Source organism: Trichomycterus rosablanca, chromosome 18, assembly GCF_030014385.1.
Source record: "Trichomycterus rosablanca isolate fTriRos1 chromosome 18, fTriRos1.hap1, whole genome shotgun sequence".
In the NCBI taxonomy this organism is placed as follows: Eukaryota; Metazoa; Chordata; class Actinopteri; order Siluriformes; family Trichomycteridae; genus Trichomycterus; species Trichomycterus rosablanca.
This window is the reverse complement of record NC_086005.1, coordinates 20312572-20325969: the sequence shown is the minus strand read 5'-3', so window position 1 is coordinate 20325969 and position 13398 is coordinate 20312572. Positions and strand designations below refer to the sequence as shown.

Sequence of the window (13398 nt, the reverse complement as noted above, 5' to 3'; positions counted from 1 at the left end):
GTACTTAATGTGATATTATGTTGTTTTTGGAGTACTTAATGTGATATTATGTTGTTTTTGGAGGTATTAGTCTTTAATGAAAAATGTTCGGTTATGAGGTAGGTACATTTGGGGACCTCAGAGTTTTTTGTTTGTTTCTCGATGGTTAGGGACAGATTGATTGATAGGTAGGAACAAGGTCCAATAGATCAATCCGAGGGGTTGACCCGTTGACCTTTGGACATTTTATTGATTTTCTTTTCTGAGGTTTTCGAATGTATTTGCTAAAATCATAATCCTATCAAATATAATAGTTTCGTTTGTAATTTGGGGTAAAATTGGATGTGATCCTTTCAAATATAATAGTTCCTCCTTTAGATTCTGGGGACAATTGGACTGGAGTACAATATGTGGCCGCCTGGGCAGAGGGGTCGCGAGTGAGTTTTTCCTGTCTAAATTGATTGATTGATTGATGGACATTTCAGAAGGATGACACTGCCTGATAGGTTTTTCGCTCCTTGCACTCCATAAAAGTCGCTAAGTGCTACATTTAAGTTGGGGAAACATACATGTGGGAGGAACTAGATTATGTTATGTCTATAACCATTGTTCATTATGTTATTCTTTTGATTTTTGAGACTAATTAGTCCCAAAGGGGGGAATATGAGGTGTCTGGAAGGTTCGTATAAAATAATTTGGTCAGATATCTCTTTTTAATATTCCTTTTAAAACAATCTCATATATAGGTTATTGTGTAGAAGTGTTTCCCACACTTCTGGGATGCCTCTCATGAGACCTCTACATTCCATAAGGAGGCCGGGGTGTATTCGGTTGCAATCCCACATCTGGGATCCATTTTAAATGCATACATTTCTGTTATTCTATAGAAAATATATTAATCACACAGAGGCCCTAACTGTCAGTAGGACTGTGGGAACCTCTACTGAGTTTTAAGAAAATGACACACCCGATACATTCCATATGTTTTTTGTATGGATATTCAAGTATTTAAGGAGAAGCAAATTTCATTGGAGTCAGAGAGCAGCAGATCCGAACACAAGCTCTCTCCGGACAAAGCCAGGCTGTCCGAGCGACACTGCTATTATTCTGTAATAAACTTCTTAATTGCAAATAAACTGTGTCAACGGAGTCGTCATTTCACAATCGGCACCTCATCGTTAAGACAAAGACACCTCACTACATTACCAACCCAGCTTATTTTGAGTGACACTGCAAACTAACAATTAAAATCAGAAGGTCTGATTGGCTAAGAAAGTGGTTCCTTCAATCATAAGCACCAATTCTGTCTGAGCGTTTCATTCACATTAGCTGTTACTGTGAAGTGCACTAGGTAGGGTATTCCACCATTTTAAGTAAGATTCATATCCAAAGGGAGTAGGGAGCGACGATTCATCACTGCGGCGGAAGCTGGCAGGACCATTTACACATTGCGTGCGTTGCGGGTTAAGACGGCCGGAGCGTTATTACAGAGCAGAAAATAACACGATCAGAATAATGTCGGATGACATATACTGTATATATATAATATACAGTGTATCACAAAAGTGAGTACACCCCTCACATTTCTGCAAATATTTTATTATATCTTTTCATGGGACAACACTATAGAAATAAAACTTGGATATAAGTTAGAGTAGTCAGTGTACAACTTGTATAGCAGTGTAGATTTACTGTCTTCTGAAAATAACTCAACACACAGCCATTAATGTCTAAATAGCTGGCAACATAAGTGAGTACACCCCACAGTAAACATGTCCAAATTGTGCCCAAAGTGTCAATATTTTGTGTGACCACCATTATTATCCAGCACTGCCTTAACCCTCCTGGGCATGGAATTCACCAGAGCTGCACAGGTTGCTACTGGAATCCTCTTCCACTCCTCCATGATGACATCACGGAGCTGGTGGATGTTAGACACCTTGAACTCCTCCACCTTCCACTTGAGAAACAGGTGCTCAATTGGGTTTAGTCCATCACCTTTACCTTCAGCTTCCTCAGCAAGGCAGTTGTCATCTTGGAGGTTGTGTTTGGGGTCGTTATCCTGTTGGAAAACTGCCATGAGGCCCAGTTTTCGAAGGGAGGGGATCATGCTCTGTTTCAGAATGTCACAGTACATGTTGGAATTCATGTTTCCCTCAATGAACTGCAGCTCCCCAGTGCCAGCAACACTCATGCAGCCCAAGACCATGATGCTACCACCACCATGCTTGACTGTAGGCAAGATACAGTTGTCTTGGTACTTCTCACCAGGGCGCCGCCACACATGCTGGACACCATCTGAGCCAAACAAGTTTATCTTGGTCTCGTCAGACCACAGGGCATTCCAGTAATCCATGTTCTTGGACTGCTTGTCTTCAGCAAACTGTTTGCGGGCTTTCTTGTGCGTCAGCTTCCTTCTGGGATGACGACCATGCAGACCGAGTTGATGCAGTGTGCGGCGTATGGTCTGAGCACTGACAGGCTGACCTCCCACGTCTTCAACCTCTGCAGCAATGCTGGCAGCACTCATGTGTCTATTTTTTAAAGCCAACCTCTGGATATGACGCCGAACACATGGACTCAACTTCTTTGGTCGACCCTGGCGAAGCCTGTTCCGAGTGGAACCTGTCCTGGAAAACCGCTGTATGACCTTGGCCACCATGCTGTAGCTCAGTTTCAGGGTGTTAGCAATCTTCTTATAGCCCAGGCCATCTTTGTGGAGAGCAACAATTCTATTTCTCAAATCCTCAGAGAGTTCTTTGCCATGAGGTGCCATGTTGAATATCCAGTGGCCAGTATGAGAGAATTGTACCCAAAACACCAAATTTAACAGCCCTGCTCCCCATTTACACCTGGGACCTTGACACATGACACCAGGGAGGGACAACGACACATTTGGGCACAATTTGGACATGTTCACTGTGGGGTGTACTCACTTATGTTGCCAGCTATTTAGACATTAATGGCTGTGTGTTGAGTTATTTTCAGAAGACAGTAAATCTCCACTGCTATACAAGCTGTACACTGACTACTCTAAGTTATATCCAAGTTTCATGTCTATAGTGTTGTCCCATGAAAAGATATAATGAAATATTTGCAGAAATGTGAGGGGTGTACTCACTTTTGTGATACACTGTATATATACAGTATATATATATAATATATATATACAGTATATATATATAATGAAAACTGATACATATATAAAATATATTAGTATTCATTCCATATATATCGAGTTTTATTTTATATATATTTCATTTTATATATATAACATAGGTTTTCATTCCAAATATATCGAGTTTCAGTCCATATATATCAGTGTTTGCTATATATTTCCTGTTTGGCTTGCTATAATATGTACACACACACACACACACACAAATTGTCACACGTAACTAATGTTAACACTTACTGACTCATCCAAGTCATTTTCTGCGAGTCACGAGTCAAGTCATTTGAAACGAGTCTGAGTCGAGTCTAAAGTCGCTGTGTGTCCCCATCTCTGGCTCTTACTAACTTGCCATATTGTGACAACCAGTACAGCTCTGCAGTAACCCTTTTAAATCCACTTTCAATGTTGCGAGCTACAGATAATCTTGTGTCTCCCATTTGCTACTTTGTTTGTTATTTTGACCACCAATTTTATTTTTTCTTAATACAGTGCAGGCACACACTCAATGCATTTACATTAGTCATTCCTCAAACATCCATCTCATACAAACATGATGAACAGTTTAAAAGCAGCTTACAGTATTGCAGTGTAAAATAAACCAATGTGCAGTGGCCTGTAAATGATTCATGTAGCTCCAGGCTCAGATCAATACATATTACATAACAGATCTGGAATAAAGCTGGAAATTGAACACAGACATTAAATGTACAGTAGCAGTTTGAACTTTATGGGTGGATTATCATTAAAAAATATAAAAATATATTTGGTAGAGAACATGTTGGGCATTTGTGGTTAAAATTAAGCCTAAAATGGGCAGCATGGTAGCACAGCTGATAGAATGTGTGCCTAAATGCTCAGAAAAGTAGGGCTGGCTCGATACCAATACCAATCGGATACCGTCATTTCTCCTCTCAAACAACTAAGCAGTGATAATACATGTCTCAATGCACCATGGTTAAACTAGCTATCTAAATAAGAATGCTCACACAGAACATTTAGCAGCATTTTTAGTTACATTAACTGGACTTTGAAGAGGACGTCTGTGGCTAAACAGGAATCAGTGTAGTTTGTTTTATTTCATAACACACAAATAATGGATTAATCGTTGAGGATGTGAGAGATCTCCAAGCCGGGACAAGATACTGTAGGTTTTCTTTGTCTCAGGTGAGCGATGTATCATTTATAAAGTGATTTCTTTTTATTATCTATTTCCCCCCCCAATTTTTGTCCCCTAATCTAGTCATGTCCAAATACCCTGATTGCGTCCTCTATACTGGTTCGACCCTTCACCGCTGACTGAGGACGTCTCTCAACTGACATACGCCACCTCCGGTACGCAATCAGTACAGACTGCATTTTTTACCTGCATACACTAATGGACGCTGTGTACGGAGGGTCACACCCCCATCAGCATTATTCCTCAGCCCTGTGCAGGCGCCATCAGTCAACCAGCAGGGGCCGCAGTCGCACCAGTTATGAGGACCTATGATCCGACTTTTCTACCCCTAACCCTAAACAATAGTCAATCGTTGTTCATGCTGCCGCCCAGCCCAGTCGGAAAGGTTCGATGTGATGCATTCAGAACCCCAACTCTGGGTGCACTAGCGTACCTTACCGCTGCTCCACCTGAGCGGCTATAAAGTGATTTTTATGTGTTTAAACAGTGTTTTTAGTTGTCAGTAGTAGATGATTTTTTTTTAAATGCTAAAATGCTAAAAAGTAGATCAGTGTTTTAATTTCTCAATGGCTGTTGCAGATTAGTTGTATATCAGTGCGTTTTCATTTCTGAACGGCTGTTGCGGATGAGTTGTAGATCAGTGCGTTTTCATTTCTGAACGGCTGTTGCGGATGAGTTGTAGATCAGTGCGTTTTCATTTCTAAACGGCCGTTGCGGATGAGTTGTAGATCAGTGCGTTTTCATTTCTGAACGGCCGTTGGGGATGAGTTGTAGATCAGTGCGTTTTCATTTCTGAATGGCCGTTGTGGATGAGTTGTAGATCAGTGCGTTTTGATTTCTGAACGGCTGTTGCGGATAAGTTGTAGATCAGTGGCACATGTTAATGATGTCGAGTGAGCTGACAATACATGGCACTCTGTTGGAACGTATCTTCGTGCGTTATTTGCTTTACACACAAACAATGGCCTTATTTACATTAAGTCCTATTTACATTAAGCAACAGTACCGGATCGGATTACACGGTTTTTTTTTTCTTCCGATATCAGACCGATACCAATACAGAGTATCGGATCGGTGCCAGCCCTACTGAAAAGCAAAGGAAAACCCTCAGTACGCTGATAGTAAACACTCTACATGCTGTAGTTTTTAAAGAAATTTACTCAAACACACACAAAACCTAGTGCTAGCTTAGGTAAATGCTAGCTTTTCTAATTTTCATTCAGACATACAGTACATATGTTCTGTCTTTTCAGCACAAATTATAAACACACAAACATTAAGACAGCATGAGAAATCCTTAAACAAAGAAAACAGTACTTCCCATTTACAGCATACATGTCCTCTTTCTACTAGCACACAGATCAGTTCACACTAACTTTGCATTCAGTTAGCACATACATAAATCTCTCACTTAATCGCTCCTTCACTTACTCACACATACACAATATTTATAGATTCCTTACATGTACATGTACAGTATTAACAAGTGACGAGGTTTCAAAATATTGCACTTATTGGCCCATTGCAGCCCACAGTCTGTAGGATGCAGAATTAAAACAACTATATAGATACGCTTCTCTAAATATCCATTTATCACAAGATCATGCAAATGTAATGTTTTCTTCTAAAAACAGGTGCCAGCTCAGAACCTTATAAATACACCGATCAGCCATATAATCAAAACCACCTCGTTTCACTTTGTAGTTCTACAATTACTGACTGTAGTCCATCTGTTTCTCTGTTCTTCAGTGGTCAGGACTCCCAGGACCACTACAGAGCAGGTATTACTTGGGTGGTGGATGATTCTCAGCACTGCACTGACACGGTGGTGTGTTAGTGCGTGTTGTGCTGGTATAAGTGGATAAGATACAGCAGCGCTGATGAGTTTTTTTTTTTCTCCCACTACCCCACCCCCAGTTACGATGACCTATGATCCGGCTTTTTACCACTAAAACAACACATACTAACACAACACCACCATCACTGCAGTGCTGAGAATCCTCCACCACCTAAATAATACCTGCACTGTGGTGGTCCTGTGAGGGGTCCAGTAATTGTAGAACTACAAAGTGCTCCTAAATGGTAAGTGGAGCTGATAACATGGACAGTGAGTGTAGAAACAAGGAGGTGGTTTTAATGTTATGGCTGATCAGTGTATGTCTGCATTGTATATTTTTGCAGCGTTATCGTTAACTCTTCTATATCTTTTGTTTATATTATACACTCACAAGAATCATGGGACAAAACTACTACTTCAGGGCTACATAAATAACTCTAATAAGAGAAAAACTGCAATACAATATTTGTGGTTATTTACAGCAGCAAGTCATATATGAATATGAATATGAAGACTATTGAATAAGTTTACATTTAAAAAACATGGCTGGAGGGATATAAGCAATTTCTAGGATTAAAATAAGCAGATTTCTTGAATTGAAATTTAAATTAAAAGAATCTGTTTCTGTTTCAGACATTTTACCAATAAATATGGGGATTCGTTTTTTTAACATTTAATACAAAACCAAGTGAAGCAAGGCATCTTTTCACCTTATAGCGAGCTGTGTTAGTGCGGGACCCTCGACCAGACAACAGAGACCGCAAAAGTACATATTTACACCGATCCGCCATTACATTAAAACCACCTCCTTGTTTCTACACACATTGTCCATTTTATCAGCTCTACTTACCATACAGATGCACTTTGTAGTTCTACAATTACTGCCTGTAGTCCATCTGTTTCTCTGTATGCTTTGTTAGCCCCCTTTCTTGCTGTTCTTCAATGGTCAGGACTCTCCCAGGACCACTACAGAGCAGGTATTATTATTATTATCACTGCAGTGACACTGACATGGTGGTGATGTGTTAGTGTATGTTGTTTAAACACCTCAGTCACTGCTGGACTGAGAATAGTCCACCAACCAAAAATATCTAGTCAACAGCACCCCGTGGGCAGCGTCCTGTGACCACTGATGAAGGTCTAGAAGATGACCAACTCAAACAGCAGCAATAGATGAGCGATCGTCACTGACTTTACATCTACAAGGTGGACCAACTAGGTAGGAGTGTCTAATAGAGTGGACAGGGTATTTTAAAACTCCAGCAGCACTGCTGTGTCTGATCCACTCATACCAGCACAACACACACTAACACACTACCACCATGTCAGTGTCACTGCAGTGCTGAAAATGATCCACCACCTAAAAACAGCATGAAAGGGGGCTAACAAAGCATGCAGAGAAACAGATGGACTACAGTCAGTAATGTGCTTCTATATGGTAAGTGGAGCGGATAAAATGGACAGTAAATGTAGAAACAAGGAGGTGGTTTTAATGTTATGCCTGACCAGTGTAGACTTTTGATTTGCTCTACATATATTTTATGATTTATGACTACAAAAATGACCTCATAGGTGAAGTTTAGCCAAAAAAGAATACACTCACCACAAACACACACGTTACATACAGGCTTAAAAGCATTACTTGTTATGATCGTTTTCCTATTTACTTATTGTGATGTATGTGATTTCTGTTAAAGCTACTATAGTAACAAATCTGTAGAGTATATTTATACAGTAACACCTGATTTCATACTACTGAGGTATATACTATTATATATTTACAGTAATACTACATAACCCAAGTGTAGTCAAACAATTTGCAATCTTTTCTGCAACTATTTAAAAGCAGCAACAGCAAAATCTGCAGTTTGCAGAAGAAATACAATGACAGTGTTTTCATTACGAGGCCTAGTTATCAGATGGGCGGACTAGACACATGCTCGATTATGCTGAACAAAAACCTGATTAATGCATTTGGAAGAGCTCTGGCTAGGGCTGGACATTCCGTATTGTTGATAGTTTAGTGCAGCAGCATTACTTTTAGAAAAGAATCAATGAGGTTTAAGGATGGAACAGCTGAACGTATACAAGAAGTGAAGCTCACTGCATTTTTAATGCTGTTCTTAGACTAAGGCTGCAATTAGTGATCGTTTTTGGCACAGCATTGATGTGCATTTTTGATTTGTCATAGTATTTTAGTGTAGTAGTTTTAAACTATGTATTTTATCTAAATAATTAATACAGTGGTACCTTGAAACTGAGTTTTAAGGTATTTTTTTTTCCATAAGGGTGTATGGGAAACCTGTTAATGCATTCCATGGTCCCGTAGAACTGTATATACACTGATCAGCCATAACATTAAAACCACCTCCTTGTTTCTAGACACACTGTCCATTTTATCAGCTCCACTTACCATATAGGAGCACTTTGTAGTTCTACAATTAATGACTGTAGTCCATCTGTTTCTCTGCATGCTTTGTTAGCCCCCTTTTATGCTGTTCTTCAATGGTCAGGACTCTCCCAGGACCACTACAGAGCGGGTATTACGTGGGTAGTGGGTCATTTTCAGCACTGCAGTGACACTGACATGGTGGTGGTGTGTTAGTGTGTGTTGTGCTGGTATAAGTGGATTTTAAATACCGTGTCCACTCACCGCCCACTCTATTAGACACTACTAATGGTCCACCTTGTAGATGTAAAGTCAGAGATGATCGCTCGCCAATTGCTGCTGTATAAGTTGGTCATCTTCTAGACCTTCATCAGTGGTCACAGGACGCTGCCCACGGGGTGCTGTTGGCTGGATGTTTTTGGTTGGTGGGCTATACTCAGTCAAGCAGGGACAGTGAGCACCTGCACAACACACACTAACACACCACCACCATGTCAGTGTCAGTGCAGTGCTGAGAATGATCCACACCTAAATAATACTTACTCTGTAGTGGTCCTGTGGGGGTCCTGACCATTAAAGAACAGCAGGAAAGGGGGCTAACAAAGCATGCAGAGAAACAGATGGACTACGGTTAGTAATTGTATGGTAAGTGGAGCTGATAAAATGGACAGTGAATGTAGAAACAAGGAAGTGGTTTTAATGTTTTGGCTGATCAGTGTATATAACAAATATATAAACAAATACATTTAGGCATTTACAGTGCCTTTTTCTTACCTTTTTGCAAACAGCATTTCATTGCAAGACCCATTTTGCGCTGTGGGTGGTGCGTAAGATAGTCTCAATGGGATTCAGCTTGTTTTAGTGACAGATGTTGTCAGCCACAACATTAAAGGTTAAATACATCAATCTAAAGAAGCCTCATAAACACACACATTCTGAATGGACTTTAATGCACTAACATGCACAGTTGGGTTGTTGTGTCGGTGGTGGGTTGTCTGTGAGCCTGGCATTGCCCTGCGTTCCAGTGGTAACTGCAGGGTCAGTCTCTAGGCTATCGGACATTTTGTCACAGATGATATCCGTGAGACGTTCAAACGTTTGCTTCACATTGATGTTGTCCTTGGCACTTGTCTCGAAGAACTCGAAGCCTGGGAGACACAAAACAGTAACATTAAGTAAGAGTAACAGTAAGTGTACCTACACCGACCTGGCATAATATTATGACCACTGACAGGTGAAGTGAACAACACTGATTATCTCTTCACCTGTTAGTGGGTGGGATATATTAGGCAGCAAGTGAACATTTTATCCTCAAAGTTGATGTGTTAGAAGCAGGAAAAATGGGCGAGCGTAAGGATTTGAGCGAGTTTGACAAGGGCCAAATTGTGATGGGTAGACGACTGGGTCAGAGCATCTCCAAAACTGCAGGTCTTGTGCGGTGTTTCCGGTCTGCAGTGGGCAGTATCTATCAAAAGTGGTCCAAGGAAGGAACAGTGGTTCATTGATGCACGTGGGCCAACAGACGAGCTACTGTAGCTCAAATTGCTGAAGAAGTTAATGCTGGTTCTGATAGAAAGGTGTCAGAATACACAGAATAACAGTTTGTTGCGTATGGGGCTGCATAGCCACAGACCAGTCAGGGTGCCCATGCTGACCCCTGTCCACCGGCGAAAGCACCAACAATGGGCACGTGATCATCGGAACTGGACCACAGAGCAATGGGCAGAAGGTGGCCTGGTCTGATGAATCACGTTTTCTTTTACATCACGTGGATGGCTGGGTGCAGGTGCGTCGCTTACCTGGGGAACACATGGCACCAGGATGCACTATGGGAAGAAGGCAAGCCGGCGGAGGCAGTGTGATGCTTTGGGCAATGTTCTGCTGGGAAACATCGGGTCCTGCCATCCATGTGGATGTTATTTTGACACGGAACACCAACCTAAGCATTGTTGCAGACCATGTACACCCTTACATGGAAACGGTATTCCCTGATGGCTGTGTTCTCTTTCAGCAGGATAATGCGCCCTGCCACAAAGCAAAAATGCTTCAGGAATGGTTTGGGGAGCACAACAACAAGTTTGAGGTGTTGACTTGGCCTCCAAATTCCCCAGATCTCAATCCAATCGAGCATCTGTGGAATGTGCTGGACAAAAAATTTACTGCTGCGTCACCTGACCAAATCTCAAGGTAATAATACTCCAACAATGTAAGCACTAACTAAAATGTATACAATCATTCTTACTCAATTACATGTACTGTTTATTTATTTACTTGGCCCATAATGAGTTAACCAAAAGCAACTTGCACTTTCTGGTCACTTTACTGGATATGTTATGTATTGTTTTGTGCCAATTTGTCATGCTTTCACTTGCTCTGCATGACACTGTCGTTTCATGGCAACTAGCTCCTACTTGCTTGTTGCATTGCGGTTCGGATATGTCTCGACTCCAGCGTAATGATTGTTACCTGACCGATCACACAAAGGAGCTTTTTCAGCTCCTAGCTGATCAGCCATAACATTAACATTAAAACCACCACCTTGTTTCTACACTCACTGTCCATTTTATCAGCTCCACTTATTATATAGAAGCAGTTTGTAGTTCTACAATTACTGACTGTAGTCCATCTGTTTCTCTACATATATTTTCAACCTGCTTTCACCCTGTTCTTCAATGGTCAGGACCCCCAAAGGAACACTACAGAGTAGGTATTATTTAGGTGGTGGAGCATTCTTAGCACTGCAGTGACAATGACATGGTGGTGGTGTGTTAGTGTGTGTTGTGCTGGTATGAGTGGATCAGGTTTTTAAATACCGTGTCCACTCACTGTCCACTACCTAGTTGGTCCACCTTGTAGATGTAAAGTCAGAGACGATCACTCATCTATTGCTGCTGTTTGAGTTGAGGTCATCTTCTAGACCTTCATCAGTGGTCACAGGACGTTGCCCACAGGGCGCTGTTGGCTGGATATTTTTGGTTGGTGGACTATTCTCAGTCCAGCAGTGACAGGGAGGTGTTTAAAAACTCCATCAGCATTGCTGTCTTATCCACTCATACCAGCACAACACACACTAACATACAACCACCATGTCAGTGTCACTGCAGTGCTGAGAATGATCCACCACCCAAATAATACCTATCCTGTAGTGATCCTGGGAGAGTCCTGACCATTAAAGAACAGCATGAACGAGGGCTAACAAAGCATGCAGAGAAACAGATGGACTACAGTCAGTAATTGTAGAACTACAAGTGCTTTTATATGGTCAGTGTGTGTAGAAACAGGGAGGTGGTTTTTAATGTCATGGCTGATCAGTGTATATTAAAAGCTTGCAAATGATGGGCTTTACCTGGTGCGCCTGTAATTGGCAAAGTCCTTTTACAGGCTTCTGTACCCACATTTTGACCACTTGGGTGGTACAGCACTCTTACTCCTGGATTACAGTCGACATGATGGTGTAATGTTGTGTATGCTCAGTCCATGCATTGTTCTTATTTAAATCAATGGCAAACGTTTTTGATGATGCGGTTTTCACCATCCACTTTGTCCTATTCAGGGTTGCACTGCGTTCTAAGCACATACTAAGATGAAACGCATGCTTTCAAGGACCATGTTCATTTTTCTAAATACAGTGCATTTATTAACAAAATCATTTCAAGAATAGTTTCTCTCCCCAACCGTGACCGAGACTGTGTGAGAAGCTGTTAGCAAGAGCTTGGTATCATCTAATCAGATGTGTTTAATTACCGCCTGAGCTCTGCTGTAATTTATTCACAGTAAAATATGCTACATTCACCCAAGGCGTGTTCAGCCTCCTTTTGTTCGCTCGCAGTGGATTAAACAAGACCATGGAATTTAGTTCAATAGGATTGTCTATTGTCATTCTTAGTGTCCATGTGGTTACACCTCTATGGACTATATGTACTGGTCTCGCAGTGATGTTGTCACTTTTGGTCTGCCCACCTGCCATATAAACTGGCAGGGTACACTGATTACAGAAACGTGTAATTCCTAAAGTGTCCATATGAGGTGTGAATAAACTGTACACATACAATGATCAGCCATAACATTAAAACCACCTCCTTGTTTCTACACTCACTGTTCATTTTATCAGCTCCACTTACCATATAGGAGCACTTTGTAGTTCTATAATTACTGGCTGTAGTCCATCTGTTTCTCTGTGTGCTTTGTTAGCCTCCTTTCATGCTGTTCTTCAATGGTCAGGACTCTCCCAGGACCACTAAAGAGTAGGTATTATTTAGGTGGTGGATCATTCTCAGCACTGCAGTGACACTGACATGGTGGTGGTGTGTTAGTGTGTGTTGTGCTGGTATGAGTGAATCAGACACAGCAGCGCTGCTGGAGTTTTTAAACACCTCAGTGTCACTGCTGGACTGAGAATAGCCCTCCAACCTAAAACATATCCAGCCAACAGCGCCCCGTGGGCAGCATCCTGTGACCACTGATGAAGGTCTAGAAGATGACCAACTCAAACAGCAGCAATAGATGAGCAATCGTCTCTGACTTTACATCTACAAGTTGGACCAACTATGTAGGAGTGTCTAATAGAGTGGACAGTGAGTGGACACGGTATTTAAAAACTCCAGCAGCATTGCTGTGTCTTATCCACTCATACCAGCACAACACACACTAACACACCACCACCATGTCAGTGCTGAGAATGATCCAACACCCAAATAATACCTGCTCTGTAGTGGTCCTGGGAGAGTCCTGACCATTGAAGAACAGCATGAAAGGGGGCTAACAAAGCATGCAGAGAAACAGATGGACTACAGTCAGTAATTGTAGAACTACAAAGTGCTCCTATATGGTAAGTGGAGCTG

General features: G+C 41.4%; 2 protein-coding genes across 2 annotated transcripts in view; one reads left to right on the top strand and one right to left on the bottom strand.

Moving 5' to 3' along the window:
* The first annotated feature begins 3622 nt into the window (after positions 1-3622).
* The window catches only part of LOC134332930 (ATP synthase subunit C lysine N-methyltransferase-like), a 46241-nt gene continuing 36465 nt past the window's right edge, over positions 3623-13398 (top strand). The window contains 2 exon segments of the mRNA XM_063014764.1: positions 3623-4318; positions 10569-10744. The gene's annotated coding sequence lies outside the window, so the exon portion shown is untranslated.
* The window catches only part of LOC134332813 (ras-related protein Rab-3C-like), a 31594-nt gene continuing 27502 nt past the window's right edge, over positions 9307-13398 (bottom strand). Inside the window, exon 5 of the mRNA XM_063014623.1 lies at positions 9307-9705. Coding sequence (XP_062870693.1) covers positions 9512-9705 — 194 coding nt within the window. The 3' untranslated portion in view covers positions 9307-9511. The remainder of the gene's footprint in view (positions 9706-13398) is intronic.